At 51.3% G+C, this 25,309-nt stretch overlaps 1 protein-coding gene across 1 annotated transcript; it reads left to right on the plus strand.

Moving 5' to 3' along the window:
- Positions 1–4: 4 nt before the first annotated feature.
- On the plus strand, positions 5–23,541 carry Cpsf3 (cleavage and polyadenylation specific factor 3, 73kDa). Its single transcript, XM_005404394.2, has 18 exons — positions 5–210; positions 3,926–3,989; positions 5,195–5,292; positions 6,312–6,440; positions 7,154–7,331; positions 7,869–7,958; positions 9,124–9,274; positions 10,123–10,298; positions 11,430–11,588; positions 12,793–12,939; positions 14,279–14,431; positions 16,327–16,435; positions 17,890–17,988; positions 19,023–19,117; positions 20,094–20,181; positions 21,286–21,355; positions 22,234–22,330; positions 23,136–23,541. The coding sequence occupies exons 1-18, from the start codon at positions 161–163 to the stop codon at positions 23,235–23,237; spliced, it is 2,055 nt and encodes a 684-aa protein (XP_005404451.1). The 5' UTR covers positions 5–160; the 3' UTR covers positions 23,238–23,541.
- The last annotated feature ends 1,768 nt before the right edge of the window (positions 23,542–25,309 follow it).

Consider the following 25,309-nt stretch of genomic DNA (forward strand, 5'->3'; position numbering starts at 1 on the left):
ACCGGAAATCTTGGGGAGGACCCTAGTCCGCGGGCGCCGGCCTGCCGGACGTTGTCTCTAGGCGGATGGGGGATTTTCTTCCTTTGGTTGGTGCTGGTTGTTTTCAGTTTAGAAAGACTTCGGCGTGCTCCTCACGCGCTCTTCTTCTCAGGCTTCCAGGATGTCTGCGATTCCTGCTGAGGAGAGCGACCAGCTGCTGATCCGACCCCTGTAAGGGACCGGCGCGCCGGGAGTGGGGCCGCGGGCGAGCCGGCCTGGCCGTCGTCCTGGTCCCGCGTGCCTGCGGCCCACTCGCGCGGGCCGGGGCTTTGGAGAAGGGTCGGAAGGGCTGCTAGGTCGAGAGGGGTTTTGCTTTTTCTTCGGTCTCAGGGAGCGTATATTGGGGCCTGGGGGGAAAACTTACTTCGGGCCCCTGGGCGCCTTCCTGTGAAAACGGTTATCAGGTGGCACAAAGCCGGGCCGCGCACGCCAGGGCGGGCCAGGCAGTCGGCACGCGAAGGGCGCAGCCGGATCTGTTTCTTACCATCTCCGGGACCCAGCCTGATCGAAAAGGGAGGAAGTAGATCGGACTTGCTGTGAATCTCAGACCCTGGCAGAATAAGGGGGAGAAAGAGCAGAGGTGTTACGAACCAAAACATAACCCCCAGCACCTCCCAGGAGTCGGGTCCTTCCGTGGAGATGGCCTTTCGCCTCCTGGAAGGTTGACTAAAAAAGGGAGTGTAAACGTGGAGACTTTATTCCCGTAGATGAGCCATTTGTAGCCAAAGACCTTCCTTTTACTGTTCACTATTAGATTTTTAAAAATTGATTTTATTGGTACATTTTAGGTACACATCATGATTACATTCGTCGTAGGGAATTTGTACTTGTACATGATGTATATTCTTGTTCTCCCATTCGCTTTCCCTTCCTTCAGCCACTCCTCTTGTTTACAAAAGCTTTATTTCGATTTTTCCTTCTAGTCTTTTTTTCTTGTCCCTTCTTTCCTTTCCCCCCTCCCTTGTTCCTCTTCTCATTTGAACATTTCACTGTTAAATAGCTAACACCACGTCAGTGTGCATTCTTCAAAAGACAGAAAGTCAGCTGCGCTTGGTGCTCCACACCTATGATCCTAGCAGTCTGAAGCTGAACAGGAGGATAGCAAATTTCACCCCTCCCTGGGCAGTTTAGAGACCTAGCAAGACCCTGTGTCAAGATAAAAAAATTTTTAAAAGGCTGGGGATGTAGCTCAAGGAGAAGGTCCCCAGGTTCGATAACCAGTACTGCGAAATAAATAAAAAGATAGTGTCTTTTGCACATTCACTCGGTAAGTATTCTTGAGCGCCGACTGTGGACACAGCCCAGTTTCCTTGTGCTTAGTCTGCACCCGCGGTGTCTTCCTGGGTTCTATAAACTGGGCAAGTGTCTGCCCTGCACCGGTCCCTGGGGACACAGGTGAGACAGAGGGCCCATTCACAGATTTCACCCTTTTTGAGGCGACACAGTACAAAACGGAAAGACTAGAGAGAGTCTGGAAAAGATAGGAGATGATGACTTTGGAGTTGGACTGCTCGGCAGGACAGCAGTCCTGGAACCTGTCCTCTTGTACTGTGAGGAGTACAGGCCGCGCTGGGGCCCAGTAGGCGATGGCTGTTCCCAGAGCACAGGGAGGCGTTGGCAGAGGAGTATGGAAGAGGAATTTGGGGTTTGTTTTTTGAGACAGGCTCTCATGTAGCCCAGGCTGGCCCCCAACTTGCAGTCTTCCTGCCTCAGCCGCCTGAGTACTGAGATTACGGGTGTGCACCAACACTCCTGGTGGAAAAGGGATTCCTCACAGGCTGAAGAGAAGGACACCTCACACATCTGGGAAAATGGTGTGTGAGCTCAGTCCTAGAGGTGGGGAGCGTGTGTGAAAAAGTGTTCATAGCTCCCAGCCAGTTTCTTCGAGGCTGTGGCTGACAGCCTAGATGGGGTGGGACACCGTATAAGGGGCCACGGGACGTGTTAAAGAGTTGGGGCTCTTCTCTTAGTTACAGGAGGCCAACAGGGTTTTGAGCAAGGCTGAGGTACAGTAGAGGTGACACCTGAGGAAGCTCAGTCCTTGCCAAAGTGTTGCAGGGAAGGAAAGGATGGATTTGATGGAGGGAACCTAGGTGGACATCTGGAATAATCCAAGTCCAGAGGGAAGTAAAAGCCTGGGCGTTTTATAACTGCTGAGCTGCTCTCTGAAGGGCTGGTGTGGACACAGGGCAGAGAGCAGCGTGGTTCATATTCCTTGCCTGGGCAGTTTGCAGAGCGCCGTGTCAGTCACAGAGTCCAGAGAGGCGGGGGAGGTCGGCAGGAGCAGCGCTTGCTTAGTGTGGCCCCAGCGCCACACAAAAGCGTCACAGAAGCTGAGGAGGTCCGGGGTCAGTGTGCTTTTTTGGTTTCATAGCAGCATATCGTTTATATAAGTCTACTTCACGTGCAGCTCAGTGGGTTTTAGTGTACTGCAGAATTGTGGAGCCATCACTACTATCCAGTTCTGGAAAATTTGCATCTTCCTCATTCCAAAAAGAATCCTCATGCCCATTGAACTTGGCAGCGTGCCCGTTTCTCCAGCCGCCCCAGCCCTAGGTGACCAGCGGTCTAGTTTCCCTTCTCCTGACACTTTGTGTAGATGGGAACAGGCAGAATGTAGCATTTTGTGTCTGGCTTCTTTCACATAGCCTCATATTTCTACAACTCATAATTTGGGAGCTTTATTCATTGATAAGCATCTTTTTATTTATTTATTTTAGAGACAGGGTCTTGCTCTGTAGCTCAGGCTGAACTTGAACTCACTATGGAGCCCAGGCTGGCCTTGAACTCTGCAGTCCTCCTGCCTCAGCCTCCTGAGTGCTGGAATTAAAAGCATGAGCTACCACATATCAAAGTATCTCTTAAGGTTTATTCTGTGTGGGGCCTTGTTGCAGTGACAGCCATGAACAGGACAGTGTCTCTTCCTATGAAACTCCCAGCATAGCACTGAGCAACACAACCTCAAGTCCTTGTTAGTGTTATGCCAGGCTGTGCCTTGCTGTCAAGTACACATTAAAGGAGGTAGTCCAGGGAAAGCCTCCAGGAAGGTGGCATTTGAACTGAGATCCAAACATACCAAGGAGCCCACATGGGCCTGCATCTGAGGGCAGAGGTCTTGTGAATTGAGTTCGAGGCAGGAAGGCTGTCAGGGGTGTGTGTTCGAGGTCTGCCGTTGTGGGCAGCAGGCTGGGCCGCAGGTAAAGTCTATGAAGTCATCTGCAAGTAAGGAACTGGAGAATGAAGGGTGTGGCACTGAGGAGCCCCAGGGCTGGAACCCCTGGAAGAGCGGTGGGAGGCCGTTGGAGGGGCTGAGGATGAACACAGAGAGACAAGCAGACCGCAGTCAGAAGCCCGGGGAGAAGTGTGCATCAGATCAGGACTGAAGTGTGACGCGCCCTGCACGCACGGTGGGGAAAGAGCCCGGCCACAGCATGAGAGGAGTATTGAAGGCCAAGCCATGTGAACAGTAAATGCTTATTAGGGTCTTAAAGAAAATGAAAGAACTTTGAAGTGGTTTGGCTTTGTACTTAATGACCACTGTGAAAGTGTTCAGTAACCCTGCTACCTTACATTCTAACCGCTTACATTCTCAGTACCCTCTTGTTCAATCCTAGCAGCAGAAGATTGACGTTAGCCTCTGGCTTCCTAGGGTGCAACCCGCTTTCTCCGCATTTCGAACAACTGCAAACTCCCTGAGCTCCAGGGCTCACTGTTCACCTTTTCCTGTGTTCACACTCTTCCTCCCTCTTTGCAGTTTTGTAAATGTTTTAAACAGGTGTTGCCTTAAGGTGGGATGCAGTTTAAGTTGTAAAAAACAAAAAGTTCAAATTTATTGGAGTCAGTTCAGATTGTTTTTTAATCAACTTCTTTCTTTTACTATTTACAGTGGCGCTGGGCAGGAAGTAGGACGGTCATGCATTATCCTAGAGTTCAAAGGAAGAAAAATCATGGTAATCATCATCATCACCACTGCCACCATCATCCTTGAATCCAGGGCCTGGAGCCTCCTGAGCTGGTCCTGTAGCTCGGGCCAGCGATCGGCATTGTGCCTTCAGATGAACAGGGTGGCTGTGCCTGTACTGGGTATTGGGTCTTTTGTGGTAGACAAGATGGCTGTTTTGCTCCCAGAAAGGTGTTTTACCACACGCAGCCCATGCTGTGTAATGTTAAGGAGAAGAGCAGTACACACTTAACAGGCATTTCACAACCAAGAGGTGGGTCAGTGTTGGTACTAGATCTCCTGAACTCCCATTTCGTCGAAGTCCCTGGCTGACATCGGCTGCTCTGAGCCCAGTCCTTTATGTGAGAAGTGGAGGGATTAGGAGAGGTGCTTTCCTTTTGTTTGCAGTGCTGGGGTTGAGCCCAGGGCCCTGCTAGGCAAGTGCTCTACACTTTGCCCCCCCCAGCCCGGGATGGTTTCTAGGGCACACACTGAAAGACCGTCCTTCGGCAGGTTCCTGTGGCTCGTCCTCCTCCACTTCCCCCAGTGCTAAAGAGCGAGTATGTGTCAGACAGGTCCTCGCTGGGGGTTACACCTGTACAGTGAGCATACCTTCAGTGCCCAGCCCTTGAGAACTTGTCCCCTGATGCCTCCTTGGGTTGCTGTTCTAGTTTTCACAGTGGTCAGGGTTGCTGGTAGTAAATCTGTGTATGCCCTTTTAAAGTCTCATCTTTGATATTAGAAACCATCTTCTGATATCAAAGTTCTTGAAAAAGAGTTACTGTATTTTTAGGGTGACCACCAAACAGTGCTTGAAAGAGAGCTTGTATTTTGCATTCTGTGGCCCTAAGTATGAGCTTTTCTTTCCTCTTAGGTTTTTGTTGGTTTGTTTTTTGAGACAGGGTATTACATAGCCTGAGCTGCCTTGAATTCATGTAGCCCAAGCTGGCCTGAAACTTGTGCCAGTCCTCCTGCCTCAGCCTCCGGAGTTCTGGGATTAGAGACATGCACCACCACACCCAGCTTAAGCTATATTTTTAATTTGGAAGTTGGAATTGCTACTGTTACACTCACCACATTTAGTAAGAATTGTATTCCTAGCGCTCCTGTGTGAAATCTCACTTGATTATTCAGGTGGTAGATCAGCTCAATTATGTTTGCTGAATGAATTTCACTAAGCCATGTCGGAGACTGATCATTTCCTCTCTCTCTCAGCTGGACTGTGGGATCCACCCTGGCCTGGAAGGAATGGATGCTCTTCCTTACATCGATTTGATCGACCCAGCTGAGATTGATCTCCTGCTAATTAGTCAGTAAGTTCGTTAGTTTTGTTGTTAAGGAATAATAACATTAATGTTGTTTTTTTGGTTTTTGTTTTTATTTTCTTCCAGTACCAGAAATCGAACTCACGACCTTGCACTTGCCAGGCAGGCATTTTGCCACTGAGTTAAATCCCCAGCCCTAATAATGTTAATGTTTTTCAAAGACATTTACTACTAAGATCATTCTGCACCGGATTTTGGTCTTTAAAAAAAATATTCTCCACTAAGAAACTTAACTGGAGCTGGGTGTGGTGGTGCACACCTGTAATCCTAGCCCTCAGGAGGATCACAGTGAGTTCAAGACCACCCTGGACTATATAGTAAGACCCTGTCTCCAAGAAAAAAAAAATTAAAAAGAAACTCCAAATATCTAAATCTGCACAAACAGCCCATTTTGTCATAGACTAGAGAAGCTTATTATGACAAACAAACATTACCTACCTGTACATGGAACCTAGTGAGGAGCAGGAAGAGAGATGCTGTGTATACACTGAATTGCTGACAAGTCTGAAACCATGAGAGCCCTTTACAGAGCCAGGCACAGTGGTGCATACCTGTAATCCCAGTGCTCAGGAGGCTGAGACAGGAGGATCACTGCAAGTTCAGGACCAGCCTGAGCTATGTAGTAAAGTCAGAGCCATCCTGGACTACATAGTGAGACCCTGTCTCAAAACAAATAAAAATAAAAAATGCTTTAAAATATTTTAAATGAGGCTAGGCATCATGGCACACATCTGTAATCCCAGCGCTGAGGAGGCTGAGGCAGGAGAAGCACTGCAAATTGGAGGTCAGCCTGGGCTATATGGGGAGACCCTATCTCAAAAAAAATTTCCCCCTATACTTGAAATGTACGCATCATCCCTTCCTCTGAACAAGTATGCTTGGTTTCCTGAAAGTACTCTTACATAACCGTTATATAAAACTCCTTTTGTTTATTGAGCAACCGTGTTACTATTTACAGTCCGTGGCGAATGGTACTTTAAGAATCTCGATTTCTTTGTTTCCCGAAGTTTCCACTTGGATCACTGTGGTGCTTTGCCCTGGTTCCTGCAGAAGACGAGCTTCAAAGGAAGAACATTTATGACGCACGCCACCAAAGCCATTTACAGATGGCTTCTCTCGGATTATGTCAAAGTCAGGTAGGTGGCCTCACGCTGCCCTGGCCGCAGAGCTGTGCATTGCTTCCGCAGCAGCTGCTCCTCAGTCTCGGGGCAGCAGGACTGTGGGTGTTCGGCGACAACCGCTAATACACGCTGGTGCCAGCACCTCCCGACTTTTCTGTCTTCATGTCCTTTTTAATTTTTGCTAAACTTGGGGAGCTGTGGGTATGATAGAAATGCTCTGTAAGGCCCTCTTGCCATTCCAGCACACTGGGAGGTGGGGGCAGGAGGATCATTGCAAGTTTGAGGCCATCCTGGGCTACATAGTGAGTTCAAGGCCAGCCTGGCTACATAGTGAGTTCAGGGCCAGTCTGGACTACGTCGCAAGACCCTGTCTCAGAAAACCAAAGAAAAGAGTACTTTATCTTCATTTACTTTAAGTTTTACTTAAAACTGAGAAACTTTGATTACTGTGTTGCTTCATAGTTATGCAACCAAATTTTTATTATAATCACACAATAAAAACTACATAACAGAGATTCTGAATAGCACACTTCATACATTATAGCTTAGAGAAATACCTTGGGCCGGGGATATACCTCAGCAGCACAAGTGCCTGCCTGGCAAGCCTAAGGTCCTGAGTTCGAGTCCCGGTACCAAAAAAAAGAGAGAGAATATCTTCACGGTTGTCACCCATCACTTTGAGTTCGACCGTTAAGAAATCCTACAGTAATTCTGTTGGCATCCTACAGCAACATCTCGGCGGACGACATGCTGTACACCGAGACTGACTTGGAGGAGAGCATGGACAAAATTGAAACAATCAACTTTCACGAAGTGAAGGAGGTGGCGGGGATCAAGTTCTGGTGTTACCACGCAGGCCACGTGCTGGGGGCCGCCATGTTCATGATTGAGATCGCGGGCGTGAAGGTGCGTTCCTGCCTGGGCCTCTGTCATCCCAGCGCTCACAAGGCCAAGGCAGGCGGATCCCAAGTTCCAGCCCAGCCTGAGCAACTTAGTGAGACCCTGTCTCAGAATAAAAAATGAGCAGGAAATAGCTCAAGTGCAGGTCTGAATCCTCATTGAGAATTGGACGTGAACCCCGTACCCTCTCCTCATAGACGGTGCCCCAATTCCTTGGAGAGCCCTTTCTGCTCAGCAGCACATCCTTTCTTGCTAGAGCCCTGCCCAAGTTCCCTAGTGTATTGTTCTCTTTGTGGGGTGATTCTGGGGTGTCTCATTCCTCTTAGAGTGAGTAATTCCTCTGAGTAATTTAGGGATCTAAGTAGGGTTACTGATCTGACTAGATCACACATCCTGATTTAGACACAGGCATTGCCCTGGATCTTATCAGGTACAGGCTGTCTTTTTAAATTGAATTTTGCTTGTAGAGTTCACAGAATTACAGTGTTCCCTAGCAAAATGACCTCCCCCAAATCCTAACTGCCCAGCTTTGCTTTTTCACAGCTTTTGTACACAGGTGATTTCTCGAGACAGGAGGACCGGCACCTGATGGCCGCTGAGATCCCCAACATCAAGCCTGACATTCTGATCATTGTAAGTGGAGATGTGCTGTACTGTGGTTGGTATAATGCAAGCAGGATATTTTCTCGTGGAAAGCATCAAAACCTTGCGTTCATGGTGTTACTGGACGTCAACTTGGGGTTGTGTTTGTACAAGAGTTGGTGTTTGGGGCTGCTCTTTGCTGCTCCTCCGTTTCCTCTCAGATCTTGTGTTGACAGTGCTCTGGGGACTGGGACGTAAGGCCAGCTCAGGCCGGGTGGTTTTAAACCAGGACTGATCCTCACTGTCCCTGCACACTTCGCTTGTGTGAGTCAGCCCAGACTCCTTGGAGAGTGTTTTCAAGGCTGTCTTAGAAACGCACCGTCCCCACCCCCTGCCGTGGTGACTGTCTTTGTCCCTTTGCACGCACTGCTCATCACACTGCACGTGACGTGTGCTGTCTGCACGGTAGGTTGCAGGCCCTTCAGAAACAGGCCGTGAACTGGGGTGGTCACTGGAGGGCGCAGATCAAAGCTGTGTGTTGGTGACGGTGGCGTCCAGAGACAGGAGAGAACTGGGCTTATGAGATGTGTGGATGTCACGAACGCCAGATGCGCTTGGCTCAGGGTGTCTCCCCCACCGCCTCCTACAGTCCCAGCCACCAGGCGAGGGCCCAGTGGCTGTCACCGTGCAGAGTGGGTTCCGTTGACTCTGCACGTGGCACATGCAGCACAGAGAGCCTCCTGTTACAAGGAAAGATTTATCTCCAATGCTCACACAAGTCATCGTGTGCACAATAGCAGGGATTTCAGAGCAGTGCTTCTCGACTGGCGGTGCTACATCAACACTGCTGGAACACAGCCTGACTGGGGTGCCATAGGGGGGTGAGGCTGCGTGCTGGATGAGCTCCCTGGGGTGCCAGCAGACCCCTCAGCTGAGAGCAGACCAGGGGTCTATGCAGCCGCAGCAGCCAGGCATGGCGCAGGCCTGCAGCCCAGCAAAGCAGAACTCTTGGTGGGTGAGTGGGCATTTCTGTGCTCGCATGGATGATTTCCTCAGGTCTGGGTCTGATGTCCCACTCGCTCTCCTCTCCGATGACTGTTGTGCCAGAATGTGCACAGCTGAGCAGTGTGGGAAGCGAGGAAATGAGTCTGCGTCACCGCCTGTGGGCGATGCTCACTTCTGAACTCCTGGTGTCGCGTGTCTGACCCTGATTTAGGAATCAACCTACGGGACTCACATCCACGAGAAGCGCGAGGAGCGAGAGGCGAGGTTCTGCAACACCGTGCACGACATCGTCAACAGGGGGGGCCGGGGCCTCATCCCTGTGTTCGCGCTCGGAAGGGCTCAGGAGCTGCTCTTGATTCTAGGTGCGCATTTCCTTTCCACTGGGGAAACGATCAGACCCCACGTCACTGCCCGGGGAGCGGAAAGGCCTTGGCTACATCACCCACCACTCTGGCCTTGGTGCCTTCATTGAAAGATGGGGTTTGGTCCTAGGAGCCTTGCGTATCTGGCTCTGAGGAAAGAGCGAACGTGACAGCTAACAAGGACAAGCAGTGTTATTCCCGTACACTAGCAGGGAAGCAAGGCAGAGCAGAAACCAGATTTTCTAGAAGCCATGTTTTCTAAATCTGAATCGAATCCACTCTTTTTTTTTCTTGAGATAAGGTTTCACTATGCAGTTGAGGCTGGCTTTGAACTCATTGTGTAGTCCAAGCTGTCATCAAATTCACAGCGATCCTCCTGCCTCAGCCTCTTGAGCAATCTAGTCTTCTGGTTCGGTTTGGTCCTTTTTTGTTTGTTTGTTTTGGGTTTTTTTTGAGACAGGGTCTCACCGTGTAGCTCAGGCTGGCCTCAAACTCTTGGCAGTCCTGCCTCAGCCTCCCAAATGCTGGGACTACAGGGATGCGCCACCATGCCTGGCCTTGGTCTTCTTTTCTAACTGTAAGTCCTCTCAGTCCTTAGGAGTCCAGTAATGTGACAGTCTTCCTAAGTTGCCCAGGCTGACCATAAGCTTGCAATCCTCCTGCCTCAGCCTCCCACAGTGATGGGATTAGAGGCCTGCACTGCCACGCCCAGCGATACTTTATTTGCCCAGCAATACTTTATTTGTTGGCCGTCTGAATGCTTAAAACTTTAATGACGGTGAGTGTCACTTCTCGATTGGCCTCCTTGCTCCACGTGACGGAGCTGGCTTCTCACACAACCCTTCCAGATGAGTACTGGCAGAACCACCCAGAGCTGCATGACATCCCCATCTACTATGCGTCGTCCTTGGCCAAGAAGTGCATGGCAGTGTACCAGACCTACGTCAATGCTATGAATGACAAGATCCGGAAGCAGATCAACATCAACAACCCCTTTGTGTTCAAGCACATCAGCAACCTCAAGGTGAGGCAGCGGAAGGCAGGGTGGTGAAGAAGGCTTAGGGAAAGGAACAGGAACTTGCACTCTGCGGGCCGCACCCACGCCTGCCTGCAGGGGGCGCCTCTTCCGGCAGTGGATGCCCCAGCCTGCGTTTGCTGTATCCCTGCTCATTCCGCTGCTGTTCAAAGTCTGCACGCTGTGTTGTGCTTTACGGGTGCTAACTCACCAGCCTGTCTCTTGCCAGGGGAACAAAAGGAAACTATCCTGGGCTGTGTGTTAAGTTTCTCCCCTGCGGTTCCAGCCTGACCATCTGATTGATGAGCTGTGCAAATTCCTTAGGTGAAAGCTTCTGCGGGTTCACTTGTCAAGCGCATTCAGCAAAACCTGTGTTAAGTGCATTAAAAATACGTTGTTTCGCCGACATTCATAGTTCAATTAGAATGAAATCAGTATCTAAAATAATGTAAATCATAAATAATCATCCGGGTATAAATAGGCTTACTCTGTAAGGCTGATGTTTTAAGGTAATTGCTTAAGAATTAGAGCCAAGTTTTCCCTGAAACAGTGTTAAACCTTTGATTAGATTTCCAGGCGCGTCAGAGACACTCAGGAAGTATGCAAAGCCTTTGAGAGTCGGGAAATTCTTTCAGGGTTCTGGCTTGGATGGGTAGAAACCCGTGGGACTCTTCAGGTTTCTGCCTGCCGAGGCACCAGTCCTGCGGGCCCTTTACCTAAATTACAAAGTGTTTCTGGGTTTTTTGGTGGGTATTTTGTTTTTGTTTTTGTTTTTTTTTGAGATAGAGTCTCTCTATGTAGTCCAGGCTGGCCTTGAATTCACAGTGTAGCCCACGCTATTCTTGAAGTTGCAGTGATCCTCCTGCCTCAGCCTCCTGAGTGCTGGGATTACAGGCGTGCACAACCATGCAGAAAGTTTTAAAGATCAGTGTAAACTTACTGCTCTTGGTTACGTTGATTTCCCGCCATTGCAGCCTGAAGTGTCCAGGAGCATGGCCGTTGGAACACCGCATCTGCTAGTCCTGTGAGGTTGCTTAGGTAGCACAGTAAACCTCTGGGCTCACTTCCTGTCATTCTGTCCAAATGAAAAGTGCTCGGTGAGCCTGGCAGCTGATGTGCTCTCTCTGCGTCTGTCCTCAGAGCATGGACCACTTCGATGACATCGGTCCCAGCGTGGTAATGGCCTCGCCAGGCATGATGCAGAGCGGCCTTTCCCGCGAGCTGTTTGAGAGCTGGTGCACTGACAAGAGGAACGGCGTCATCATCGCAGGCTACTGTGTGGAGGGGACGCTGGCCAAGGTCAGTCCAGGGCGCAGAGGCACCCTGTCCCCAGAACTCCTCCTGTGAAGTGGAGCTTAAGTGACCAAGTTTCCACGTGACCCCCAAAGGCAGAGAGTGTCATGGGGTGAATTACGCACACACTGATTGGAGTGACAAGACACTCCGGATATATTAGAGCATTTCAGATTTTTACATTAGCAATCCATAACTTGCAACATACTCCATTTTTTACAATTTTTTATTTTATTTTCGGAGATAGTATGTAGTTCAGGCTTGAATTCACTATGTAGCCAAGCTGGTCTTGACCTCCCAGTGATCCTCTTGCCTCAGCCTGTGAATGCTGGGATGCCAGGCCTGCACCACCATGCCCAGCCTGTGTTCTTTAAACAGCCGTAGAATATGCCTTGGTTGATGATGCATCTTCCATTGGTATTAAATGGCTGATGCTAGCAGTTAGGGTGTAAATGTTTTAGAAAATAACTATGAAACTTTAGAGGTAACATAAAGATGTCCAGGCATCACATTCTCGTCTGCTTACCAGTAGCATCTGTTTTATTTATTGTTTATTCATGTATTTATTTATTTTTACTCTTATAATGCCAAGGATTGAACCCAGGGCCTTGGACTTGCTAGTCAGACATTCTAGCACTGAGCTATACCCCTAACCCTATTTTTAGTCTTATTTTGAGACACCATCTCACCAAGTTACCCAGGCTGGCCTCAAACTTTGGGATGCTCCTGCCTCAGCCTTCCCTGTAACTGAGATTACAGGCAAGCGCCACTGTACCCAGCAACATCTATTGTATTTTTAAAAATACAATGTGATTGCTCATTTTTGTTACTTTACCTTATTCTGCCATCATTTACAGGACACATTAGAAAACAGATTTCCAGAACGGGGGTAAATCCTGCCATGTGGGACGTGAGTTTTAGAGCAGAGGTGTGGGGAGGGCAGCTTGGGCTTCCTGCCATACAGTTAGGATCTGCGCTGGCAGCAGCCACTCCCGTTGAGTCTCGGGTGCTCTCCGGACTAAGGTTGGTGGAGTGTTTACTGCTCAGGGAGACGAGTGTGGGCTACGTACTGAATCCGCAGCGTTAGGATGACTTGGGGCCAAGTTCTGAAATTTAACATAAGTGTTTATGGCTGCATGAAAACGGACAGTGAACCTTTGCTTTTCTAATGGGCCAGTTTGCTTTGTCTTCTTGTATTTGTTTTTAACAGCATATCATGTCTGAGCCTGAGGAAATCGCCACGATGTCTGGACAGAAGTTGCCACTGAAAATGTCTGTTGACTACATTTCTTTCTCTGCTCACACAGATTACCAGCAAACCAGCGAATTTATCCGAGCTCTGAAACCGCCCCACGTGGTAAGTCTGTGGCCTTGGCACGGGGGGCTCGGGGGGACGGTGGACCCTAACACCCGTGCAGCGGCGCTTTCTGCAGACAGCTTTGCACCTGGGCTGGGCTTTGCCCTGCCCGGCCCTGCCCTCGGCTGGGCAGCTGCACACTGCCTCCTCATGCGTGCCGGCCGAGCCAGTGCTCTTGCTGCCCGCTCCCCAGTAACGGGAGGGCCAGGCTCGGCGACGGCGGTAACGGCCCCCCTCTGACTTGCCGTGGGGTGAACGGAAGGTGGCTTCTAGGGAGGTGATATGAAGGCCGTGGAAGCGCTCACCTGGCCTCGCCAGCGGCTGATAATTATATTAACTAGGACAAGGAGAGAAGTCAGTCCTAGAAAACGTCGGGATTTAAATAGCTACAGGCACATTCCTCCGAGTGACTGCCAAAGCCGAGGTTGTGCGCTGGGTGGGATTAGGACGAGGTCAGCTGAGAAGTCTGTGCCGCTGACTGGGAGGACCCTGGCCCTTGTGTCCATAGAAAATACAAGAAGTTCCCTTTGGAAAGTGTTGAAAAGTACTTTAGAGGAAATGGCCTTTCGTTAGTTTTTGTTTGTTGTTTTAAAGTATTTTTATTATGGTAAAATCTACATAACTTGAAATTTGCCGCGTTTTTAGGGGTAGCTGTAGCCCGGTGGCACTGACTCCGCTCAGCGCTCCCAGCTGTCCCCAGGCTCCTCTCCAGCCCGGCCCGCACTCCACAGAGAAGCTCACCAAGCCATCCCGGATCCCAGACCCTGCAGCCCGTCCCCCTGGGCCACTTACTGTCCCTGTGACTGCGCCCATTCTCACTGCCCTGTCGCATTAGAGGGTCAGACGCCCTCAGGCTCTTGGGAGGCTCACCCCTGTCGCAGCCTGGGTCAGAATTCCTGCCTCTCTGGCAGGAGCGACCACCGCAGGGAGACTGCTGTGGGCCCGTTGCGGTCCCTGGATCTGGGCTTCACCTTCTAGTTAGTGTGAGTGCTAACTCACCCTTTCTTTTTTATTTGCTGAGCCCAGGGTGTTCACGCTGACCTATACCCTTAGCCCGTCTTATTTTTTAGTTTGAGACAGAGTCTCTCAAAGTTGCCCAGGCTGGGCTCAAACTTAGGATCCTCCTGCCTCAGCCTTCTGCCTCATCATACCTGGCACATAAGGGTCTTTTTAAAGCCTAAGATAATGAGGAACTCTATATAATTCTGGTTGGCTGGAGGTCATTAAAAAGTAAAAGTTTCATAATGGCAAGCACGTTCCTATTTCGTGAATTTAACTAGAAAGGTGGTAAGGGCTAGTGCTCATCTGAACAAGCATCTCCCTGTGCTCTCCTGTGCAGATTTTAGTCCATGGGGAGCAGAATGAGATGGCCAGGCTGAAAGCGGCGCTGATCCGAGAATATGAAGACAACGATGAGGTCCACATAGAGGTGCACAACCCTCGGAACACAGAGGCCGTGACCTTAAACTTCAGAGGAGAGAAACTAGCCAAGGTAAATGGTGATGGTCACTGACCCGGCCATGGTGTTTTTCTCTAGTGAAGAATTTTTTTTTTTTTTTGAGATAGGGTCTCACTATGTAGCCCAGGCTGGCGATCCTCCTGCCTCAGCCTCCTCAGTGCTGGGATTACAGGCACACACCACTGTGCCTGGCTAAAATAATAGTTTTCAATACACATTGCTTGTGATACTAGAGATTGAACCCAGAGCCTTTGCACTGAGCTGCATCCCCAGTTCATTTTTGTTTTTTTGTTTGTTTGTTTTTTTGTTTGATTTTTTTCCGGTATTGGGAATCAAACTCACGACCTCGCGCTTGCCAGGCAGGCGTTGTGCTGCTGAGCTGAATCCCCAGCCCCTCATTTTTGTTTTATATTTGGAGACAGTGTCTTGCTCAGTGACCAAGTTGCCCAAACTGAGCTGGATCTTCTTAAGGCCCTAAGCCCATTCCTCGTGGGCGTCGGTGCTTGCAGACTACGTCTTAGTTCACACCCTCTCCATCTCTTGGTCCCTACGCTTTTGCCAAAGGTCTGTCCCCGTTTCCTGTAATTTTTTAGAAAATAGACCGTCATTGACGACATCGAGACTACTTACTCCTGTCCACTTAGTACTCACCAGGGGTTTTGCCCGCGTGCTGTCTGGGCTGCTTTTGGTTCTGGCTCATTTCCTCTGATGGGAACTCGGCAGTGAGCACTTTGGGGTTGAGCAGATCGTCTTTAACCTACTCTCCCCGCTTTTCCTCCCATGGCTAAGGGTGAGCAGACGTCCGTCCCCGTTGTCCCCATGTCCGCACCATGCTGTGTCCCCTCTGTCACCGTCCCTGAGAACCTGAGCCGCGCCCGCTCGCTCCAGGCAGGCGCTGTCGGAGGCGATGGGGCGTAGCACGAATTGTCCTCCTGAGAGTTAATCACTTGATGGTACAGTACCGTGTTTTCAGAAAATAAAATTGAAATAGATAAGAAAAACTTTACCCGGGATTTTGGAGGGATTTTGGCCAAAGCTACATTTTTATCTCTGTTGATCAAAAGTCTTTTTAAGATGTTTCTAAGGCAAACACGTGTGTGCATACGTACTCAGGATGGAGGCCAGGCCTTCGCCTCCGAGCTCCATCCTCAGCCCTTTTTTATTCTTTATTTTGAGAGAGGATCTTGCTAAGTCACCAGGTTGCCCAGGCTGGGCTTGAACTTGCGATCCTCCTGCTTCAGCCTCTCAGAGTGCTGGGATGATAGGTGTGCACCACCATGTCCAGTTTAAAGCAGACTTTTAAATGATTTATCTGAAGTTTTAGCTACCAGACCACGTTCTCTTAGTTCTCTTAATACGTAACAAGCCAGGCATGAAGCAGCTAATTGATGACCATTGAGTTACAATTGAATCACAACTGAATCGAGGGAGAAAACAAATTAGCACAACTTAGCCTTTGTTTCCAGAGAAGTAACTGATTTTGCTGGACTCTCACTGCCAGCCCGTGACACCATGCTGCCCCCCGTCACGCCCCGGCCTGGCTCTCTGTGCCTTCCTGTAAAGCGGGGAGGAGTGTTGTCTTCATCTCCTTCAGTTCACTCCTTTGCACAGGAGGAAAGTTCTGTTTCAGAGTGGGTTTCAGCTGGCATGGTGGCGCACAGCTGTGATCCCAGCACTCTGGGAGGCTGAGGCAGGAGGATTGAAAGTTGAGCACAGCCTGGGCAACTTAATAACTTGGTGAAACCCTGCCTCAAAATAAAAAATCAACAAAGCTCTGGTGATGCAACTCAGTGCTGAGGCGCTTGGGTCCATCCCCAGCACTGAAAAAATAAAAGTAACATTTTATATTTTTCATGGTGGAACTCCTATGCTGTTCACAGTTACAATGTCTGATGGTCATCATTGTGCTTGTGTCTGTTTTTCAACAGGTCATGGGTTTCTTAGCAGACAAAAAGCCAGAACAAGGCCAGCGAGTCTCAGGAATTCTTGTTAAAAGAAACTTTAACTATCACATACTTTCTCCTTGTGACCTGTCCAGTAAGTACACTCTTTACTGTCAGATAAAATCGGATTTTAGCATTGGAAGGAAATCTGTGAAAAGTTTTAATCCAGTGGCCAAAATTTAAGTAACAACCCCATAATGAGAAAGGAATTGGTGAAAGTAATCTTAAGTAGCTTTGTGGGAAAGAAAGTGAGAAAATTATTTGCGAAATCACATGTATTCTTGCTCTAAAGCAAATTTATTCTAAGATAGGTGACCACTCCTCCTGAGCCTGGGCCACCCTGTTTTCTACCTTACACAGCACAGAGGGTGTTTTTATTTTCTGAAGCAACCGGCCTTCCAGAGAAGCATTTGGTTTTTCTGTGACTGTAGTTTGGGGGTTTTGTTTTGGGATGCTGGAGATCAAGCCAGACCCTTCATGGCCTGTAATCTTCCGTTGCTTGCTGGGGCTATCTGCTGTTTAGTATTCCCAAAGAATGCTCAAGAACAGAAGACATACCCAGGCATGGTGGCACACGCTTGTCATCCCCACACTCGGGAGGCTGAGGCAGGAGGATCACCATGAGTTCAAGGCCAGCCTGGGCTACATAGTGTGTTCAGCCTGGCCTGAACTGCATAGTGAACCTTGTCTCAGGAAAAAAAAAATAGGGGACATTATGTTTCATAATTTTTTAATTAATTTTTTTTTTTTTACAGTTTAATTGACCAATGCTTATTTCTTTCTGGCATGCATGTTTATGAACGACCTCTCCCCATCATCATGGAAGTTATTTGTTTGTATTGTTTCCTTTTATTATTAAGTAGTTAATTTTACAAAATGCTGAGTTTCAACACACAATATACATTTCCATCACATCCATCTCCACTGTTTTCCTTAAAAGGAAGAACTGAACGTAAAGCCTTGGAATGTCTTTGCAAAGAAATAATGCAAACCGGATAGCCAGAGACGCGTGTGTGTAAATCGACGCTCTTGATGGGGAGAGATGGAAATTTGCACAGAGCTGGAGATGACGTGTCAGTGTGTCAATTGCTTTTTCTCAGAGCTCACAAACGTCTTCCTCCCGCTGCACAGACAGCGCCATCTGTGCGCACGCACTGCGCTCTGTAGCTTGGCGTTAGTTGCGTTGTGCTGTAACTGCGGAGTGGAGCCGCAGCAGGATGTAGGCGTAGATGGGACAGGCGCACGGCTTTGGTGGCGCCGGGGCCATGGTGAAAGCCGCTTGGGAGTCTCCAGGCAGGAAAGGAAAGGCAGGCGCCATCCAGCAGGCCCCACGTGGAGACGCGCCGGGACGGGCTGCCCCTGGGATGGATGTGCTGGAGGAGGGCGTTGCCCTGATAACGGGGCTGGGTGACCAGGAACCTTGGTTGTCTCTTGCTAACTTTCTGAAAACTACGTTCATTCATTAAACCTCTCTTTTTTTTAACCCTGCCCTGTGTGTGCAAATCACGTTGCACGGGCTGGGGCTGGTATTGTGTCTCTCATGTCTAGATTATACCGACCTGGCCATGAGCACCGTGAAGCAGACGCAAGCCATCCCCTACACCGGGCCCTTCAGCCTGCTGTCCTACCAGCTGCAGAAACTGACTGGTGTGTGTGTGCGGGGCTCCCTGTCCCACTCCATCCTTCAGCAGCAGAATTCTGCACCCGGGAGAGGGTTCCTGAGTTCCTGTGATTGTCTCAGAATCCTGCTTGTCCTTCACTGGGTTACCTTTAGGAGAAAATAGGCTCACGTGTCTTAAAATGCCACAGCACCCTTGTTGTGTGATTCTAAAAGTATCAGCAGTCTTTACTCCTTGTGTATAAAATCCACTTTTGCTAACTCTACCAAAAATTTTACCTATTTTTTTCTTTGATCAGTGAAAATAATCTTTCTGGTTCCATCAGTACCAGTCTATAGAGTAGGTTTTATTTTATTTATTTTTATTTTTTAAAAACAAGTTTAACAAGTACTGAAAGCCATTGGCCACAAAAGAAAAACAAGCCTACTCCATCTGGTTTTGCCATTTGAATACAGATCTATCTGTAGTAACGTAGTGAGGGCTAGTGAGTAAAAGCTTGTACTCCTTCTAACTCGGCAGGAGCACTCAGGTTTGACTGTGCTTCATGAGGGTGTTCTTCTTCATTCACAAAGTGCTGCTGTGAAACAGACCAGTTGAAGGAGAACCCTTCTTTACCCTCACATTGGAGTTACGGGTCATAACGTAGAAAGCTCATAAAACAGGTCGGAGTGACCAATCCAGAGGACAGTAGGGCCGGAACAATTCCCGGGGCGGTGATTCAGCTCAGGAAGTCCGAAGGCAGAAGTGACTAGTTAGCAGTAGCTGGGGAATCTTGTCCAGTGCTGCAGGAAAGCCTCTGACGGTGGTCTGAACACCCGCTGGGTGCGCCGCCGAGGGCCACAGCGCTGCAGGCTGCATTTCCGTGACACCCGCGGGTGAACGTCAATTGCCAGCAGCCGTCACTTAGCCCTGTTGCTGTTGAAGCTGTTTGTGCAGTGAGTTACGAGTCCTCCCACTGTGGAGCAGTTCTTTTGTGAGGTGTCTATAAACAAATGAAAAACTGCCTCTGAAAGACTGTAAGAAAATTATATATATCTTGTAATTACATTTTATTTTGTTTAGGTGATGTAGAAGAATTAGAAATTCAAGAAAAACCTGCTTTGAAAGTATTCAAAAATATTACTATAATACAGGAACCCGGCATGGTAATACTAGAGGTAAGATGAGATCATTTGCCTAACCGAGGCTAAACGAAGAGTTTCACAACAAGTTCACCTGCAAGCCGGGCGCGCTGGTGCACACTTGTGATCCCCGCACCGGAGGCTGAGGCAGGGGGATTGAGGCCAGCCTGCTATAGAGCAAGACCTTGTTTTAAAGAAACAGATTCAGAAAAGATGTGTCCGGTCTGTGAGTTAAGCCTAAATTTGTCTCACAGTGATAGAAGCAGGGCAGGAAAGTGTTAAAAGGAGTAGCTGTCTGCAGTGTGAAGTTCCAGGGATAAGGAGGCCCCGCCTTCAGAGCGGGCAGGGTTGCTCCATGCTCTGAGCTCCTTCCGCTCAGTGCTAGTAGAGAATGAATTTGTGCTTCTAGAGCTCCAGTGTGCACGAAGAGCCTCGCTTTTCCGGGCCTGCTGTGCTTTGGCAGCGCCCAGTCCTCAGGGCAGGGCCTCCTGCACCCCGAGCTCGGGGGCGCTGGGCTCCTGGAGCATGGGGGGGATCCTGGGCTTCGAGTGAAGAGTGAAAGGAAGTATTTAAAAGGTGCAGGGTGCAGCTCTGTCAGACTCAAGGCCCAGACCTCCGTCCCTGCCGCCAAACAAGTGACTGGACGGACGGAGACAAGGACGGGGCACTGGCCCTCCTGGCCTGCTGCCGGTGGTGCAAGCGAAGTCATGGGGAGTAGGAGTTTGAACCCAGCAGATCTCTTGTATGGCCGACTTTTGAGTTGGTTTTCATGTTTATAAAATGGGGTAAATAGTGCTGCTATTAGAAGAGGTAAGTGATAGTGCGTATAAAACCCTTCACCACAGAGGAAGTCCTGAGTGCACCCTGCTTCTGTGACTACCAGGAACCCAGAGGCGTCCGGAGTCACTGATTAGTTCCAGGGAGCCGCAGTCAGCAGTGGAGCTGGCGCCACCCTGGCCCAGGCTGGTGGTGGCGACCCCGCTCCGCCCTAACTGAGCCCCTTGCTCCGCAGTGGCTGGCCAACCCGTCCAACGACATGTACGCGGACACCGTGACCACCGTGATCCTCGAGGTGCAGTCCAACCCGAAAATACGCAAAAGTACGCCCCCTCGCTTCTCCCGCGCCCGTGAACCGAAGTGTAGTAGAGTCCTAAGTCCTAAGGGACGCATAAACTCTGATTTATTTCTCCGTGGTCTTTGCAATGTGTACATAACAGGGTGGGTTACTAGTATCATCCTGTCGCTGGCCCTTCGTTCATGCTGTGGAAGCTCTGATCACCATCACCATAAAGCTGGAACGTGTCAGTGACAGCCCTTGGGAGGTGCATGAGGGCCCGGGTGTAGCTGGGTGGCAGTGTGCTGGCTGCGTGACGAGGCCGTGGATCCAGACGTAAGGAGAGCTGTTGAGGTGCTGCTGAGTGGAGCCGCCCGGCAGAAACTCGCCGCTCCCCTTGGGTTTAATACAGCCCGTTGACAGGGAAGGCTTCTGGCTACCAGGTGCTCTTCAGCCAAAAAAAAAAAAAAATACTAGTGAAAATATTTTGTTGTATTTTTGTAACATCTTAATAATATTTGTGCATTCACTATATCTTCCATATGCTTTTTGGGGGGCTGGGTTTGAACAGGGTCTCACTATGTAGACCAGGCTGACCTTGAACTCAGGGTGATCCTCGTGCTTCAGCCTCCTGAGTGCTGGGATGACCGCTGTGCGCTACCACGCCTGGCGTGATGCGCATCTTTTCGGTGGTGTGTGACCCTGGTCACATACAGCAGGCTGGCTGGAGCTGAGTGTAAAATGATGATCTCCTAACTCCCTGGCCCTTCAGTCCCAGGCCTGGAGACACAACTCGTGTTTACATCTGTGGGTGGCTTCGACCACTAGTGCCAGTTCTGCGTCCCCTCTTCAAAGATACAAAGCTGGGCGTGGTGGCACACGCCAGCACTTGGGAGGCTGAGGTGGAAGGATCACTTCAAGTTCAGAATCAGTCTGGGCGACATACAGAGGCTCTGTCTTAAAAATAAAGTAAATAAAACAATCTGCCCTTTGGGGGTTCTTTAGTAGACCGAGGATAAGGCCCTCACCGGTAGGTGCAGGAATACATGCCCCGGCACCTCGGAGTCTGGCCCTCGCCACAGTGTGGCCTCGAGGTGGTGTGGAAACCGCCTGAGCAGGCCTGGGACACTGGACTCTGCCTTCTCCGCAGGCGCAGCTCCGAAGGTGCCCAGGAAGCTGGAGACGCACGTGTACAGCAAGCGCCTGGAGACCATGCTGCAGTGAGTCCTCCCGCCCGCCCTTCCGTCTCCTCACGCACGGCTCTGCTGAGGCACTGCGCTGCCTGGGCTGGGCTTGAACTTTCCATCCTCCTGCCTCAGCCTCCCGAGTGCTGGGATCACAGGCGGGCGCCACCACGCCTGGTGGGTACCTGGTTCCCTCGGGAGCACGTGCAGGTGGCGCTGCCTTCCCACTCGGCACTGCAGCTGCCTACAAGGACAGTCCCCTTGGTGGCCGGCACAGGCCGCAGCGGTCGGCCAGGCCCCCTGTCCTGGAGAACCCTTTGTGTTTGCTTCTGAGGCCTGAATTCTTCCAGAAAGAGTTCCCGTTGGCCCTTGCAGGCAAGAAGTCTGTGCCTGTGAAACACTGAGACTCACTACTGTCTAAGCACAGTGCTAAGTCCTTCCTGCCCTCACCCGCGTCCTCCCTCGGCCGTGCAGTGTTTCCGGAGGAGATCTCCTCGCAGGGCTCGTGCTGGGAGCCACGGTTGGTCATCCCAGTGCTGTGCCTCGCCGTGCCCGGGAGCGGGTCCCAGGGACCAGGGCCCGGGCCTGCAGCAGCTCTTGCCCTGGCTCTGCAGCTTGAGCCGCATCCCCTGCCCTTTCCAGAGTTTGATTTTGAGACCGTCTCGCAGCATTGCACCAGTGAGACTCCAGTTTACAATCCTGCCTCGGCCTCCCCCGTGCCGGGGATCACTGGCACATGCCACCGCACCCAGCCCAGCACCTGGCAGCCCAGGCCGGCCTGGGCACCCTAGCGACCCACTGCGTGAGCAGTCGTGACAGGAAAGCTGTGGGTGATGGGAGCTGTGTCCGGGAGCCGCCAGTCACCGTCATCTTCCCGCTCCCGACACAGGACTGACAGTCTCTCCTCCTTGCAGGGACATATTCGGAGAAGACTGCGTGAGCGTGAAGGACGGCTCTGTCCTCAGCGTCACCGTGGACGGGAAGACGGCCAACGTTAACTTGGAGACGCGGGTATGTGCTGGGACGGCTGTTCGCACCTGGGAGGTGACGGGGACACAACCACTGACCCGAGCCCGGTGCTCCACGGTGTGCCTTGGGGTCTTCACTCGGCCCCACCTACTCATGTGGGTGGTTACAGGCAAAGGCGCTGAGTGCCCTGCTCATAGCCAAAGGGTACCCAGTTGCCCAGCGAGCAACCCCGCTGTGTCCCCCACAACCTGAGCCCACAGGGCCCGCCTGAGTTCCAACCCTGCCTTCCGTGTGGAGCCACACCTGCCAGGTCTTGTGGCAGGATTTCAGGAGCTGAATAAGTAAGAGTATCTGTCTCGGAGCCCAGGCTGGCCTCGCTCTCCCAGCCATCCTCCTGCCTCAGCCTCCTGAGTGCTGGGATTCAGTGTGCATGTGATCTGTGCTTCCCGCAGGGAAGGCGGGGGAGACACAGGCTGGGAAACAACCTTGCCCCATGTGGTGGTGCCCACCTGTCATCCCAGTGCTATGGGAGGTTGCCGAGGCAGGAGGATCTCCACAAATCCGGGCCATCCTGAACTACATAGCGAGACTCTCTCAAAACACCAAAAAGAAAAAACCAGAAGGGGCTGTGAAATAGACCAGTCACTATGTCTCCTGTCCATCTTTCGGTCCCCCCGAGTCCCTGATCACAGTCTGAGCGCATGGAGCTGCTGGGAGCACTCCAGGCCCCTGAGCCCCGCCCTCACGGGAAGGCCAGGCTAGGGCGCTGCTGCCCGGCACTGACTCCCTGTGGCGCGTGTCCCCCACATAACGAGACGTGACAGTGACTCTGCGCGCTGCCCTGCAGAGTGTGGAGTGCGAGGAGGGCAGCGAGGACGACGAGTCGCTGCGGGAGATGGTGGAGCTGGCGGCGCAGCGGCTGTATGACGCGCTCACGCCCGTGCACTGAGGCCGGCCTCGCTCCAGAGCCACAGCTGAGGAACCTGCCGCCCACTGCCGCGGCGTTCACTGGTGCTGCCACCACGGAAACCCAGAAACGCTTCGCCATCCGCTCATGCCGGGCCCCGAAGCCACACCTGTAGTCCCGGCACTCGGGGAGGCTGAGGCAGGAGGACTGCAAGTTCCAGCCCAGCCCCCCCCAACTTAGCGAGACCCTGTCTCAAAATAAACAGAAAGGGCTGGGGATGGAGCTCAGTGCAAAGCCCTGGGTTCAATCCTCAGCACCTAAAAGAGGATTTGCTCGTCACAGCAAAGTCAGGGTTTGTCTTACCGTGCTGTTCGCTCATACTCCCTTACTTGGGATTTTAACTCGGAGCTCAAGGCTTCTGCTGCAGAGCCTTGCACACTTCCTGTCCTCCCTCGGGAGCTCCCCACGCGCATCATTTACACCCATCATTTGAGAAGTGCAGGAATTGGGAACTGGGCGAGGGTCTGGACCCACACATGCAGCAGGGGAGGTGCCGAGTGTCATGGCTGTCACTTACTCAGGTGACAGCTGAGGGTCTCTGGCGGCAGTTCGCTGGCTCGTCTGACTTTCTGGGGACACCGAGCTCCCAGCGCAGGTGCTGGTGCTGCAGGGCTGCCCGGCCTCAGCATCACCTGTTGTACTTGCTCCCACACCACCCACACCCACACCACCTCATCTTCCCTCACCTCTCTGTGGCCAAGCCCCAGATGCTGATAACAAACCACTGCATAAATCTGCTGCTTAGAACAGCTACTTTTTCCTTTGGTACTGGGAGTTGAACTCAGGACCTTGCACTTGCCAGGCAGGTGCATGTGCCCTTGAGCTGTATCCCCAGCCCAAAACAGCTACTTTTGTAAAAGCCTGCTTGATGGTTGTCTGTGGCGTATACCAAAGATCTAGAGACACAACTTTTCAGAGGGTCACATAAGATTTCATTATGATAAATTTAAAAACACTACAGCTGGTTGTGGTGGCACATGCCTGTAATCCCAGCACTACAGGAGACTGAGGCAGGAGGATTCTGAGTTTGAGTTCCACCTAGGTCATTTAGACTCTCAAAATATAAAAGGAGCTGGGGGTGTAGCACAGTATGAAGTTCTGGGTTCAATCCCCAGTACCGGGGGAAGAAAAGCTTACGTTCTAGGCTTTATAGCCATCGGACGTATACAAACGAGTGTCCCGGAGGGCTGTCATCGTCCCTGACGCCACCTGGTCTCCATCTCCCCAGAGCTTGAGTCCCAGGTGCTTGTCACCATCACCATCAGGCCCTGGGCAGGAGTCACGGCTGGGAGGTGGAGCCGGTGGGTGGAGTCCTCCAGGGGCCCAAGGGGTGAGCCCAAGGCTTGGTCCTCCTCCACAGCAGCTTCCTGCAGGGGCCACAGCCATTCCACCACAGCTCTGTTGTCCAGGTGTCACCAGCCAGTGTGGATGTTGCTTCAGTGAGGGTGGAAATTAAGAGTGAATTTATAACAAGCTGTGGTGGCCCAAACCTGTAATCCCAGCACTTAGGAGGCTGGGGCAGGAGGATTACCCCAAGGTGAGGGCCAGCCTGGGCTACACAGTGATTTCAGAGATGGCCGGGACTACATGTTGAAACCCCTTCTCAGCAGCACTGAAAGAGTCCAGAGCACACGGTTCAACCAAAAAGTAAGAGGAGGAAGGGGCTCCTGCGCCGATGCCGACCCGGAGGACCAGTTTCTGGGGTGCTGGTGCTGGGCTCGGCCCCGCCAGTCACTCCCAGCTTCCTAGGTCAGGAGGATCCTCCTCAGACGGGCGCGGTGACAAGGGGAGATCCCGCCAGGTGCAGCTCTGCTGGGATCCGGGTGCCGAGGTCTGCAGGGGGCCGTGGGTCAGGCGGCCGGGGCTCCCCGCCCCCCCTGTGGAGCGGAGGGTTGGACCAGGGCTTGATGGGGGAAGGTGACCCTGTCAGCGTCCCTGTTGTCCAAGGGGAGAACAGTTTCAGTAACGACTGCTGTGTGGGGCCGTCTGCCTCGGGAAGAACAGTCATGCTTGGGGTGAGGAACAGGCCGGGCGTCTGTCCCTTCACAGTGGCT

Source organism: Chinchilla lanigera, unplaced genomic scaffold, assembly GCF_000276665.1.
Source record: "Chinchilla lanigera isolate Chin_1 unplaced genomic scaffold, ChiLan1.0 scaffold00086, whole genome shotgun sequence".
NCBI lineage: Eukaryota > Metazoa > Chordata > Mammalia > Rodentia > Chinchillidae > Chinchilla > Chinchilla lanigera.

Coding starts and splice junctions, on each gene's coding strand:
- Cpsf3 (XM_005404394.2), top strand. CDS start 161: ATGTCTGCGATTCCTGCTGAGGAGAGCGACCAGCTGCTGATCCGACCC. Junction 20,182..21,285: donor CAACCCGAAAATACGCAAAA/GTACGCCCCCTC, acceptor CCTTCTCCGCAG/GCGCAGCTCCGAAGGTGCCC. Junction 21,356..22,233: donor CGCCTGGAGACCATGCTGCA/GTGAGTCCTCCC, acceptor TCCTCCTTGCAG/GGACATATTCGGAGAAGACT.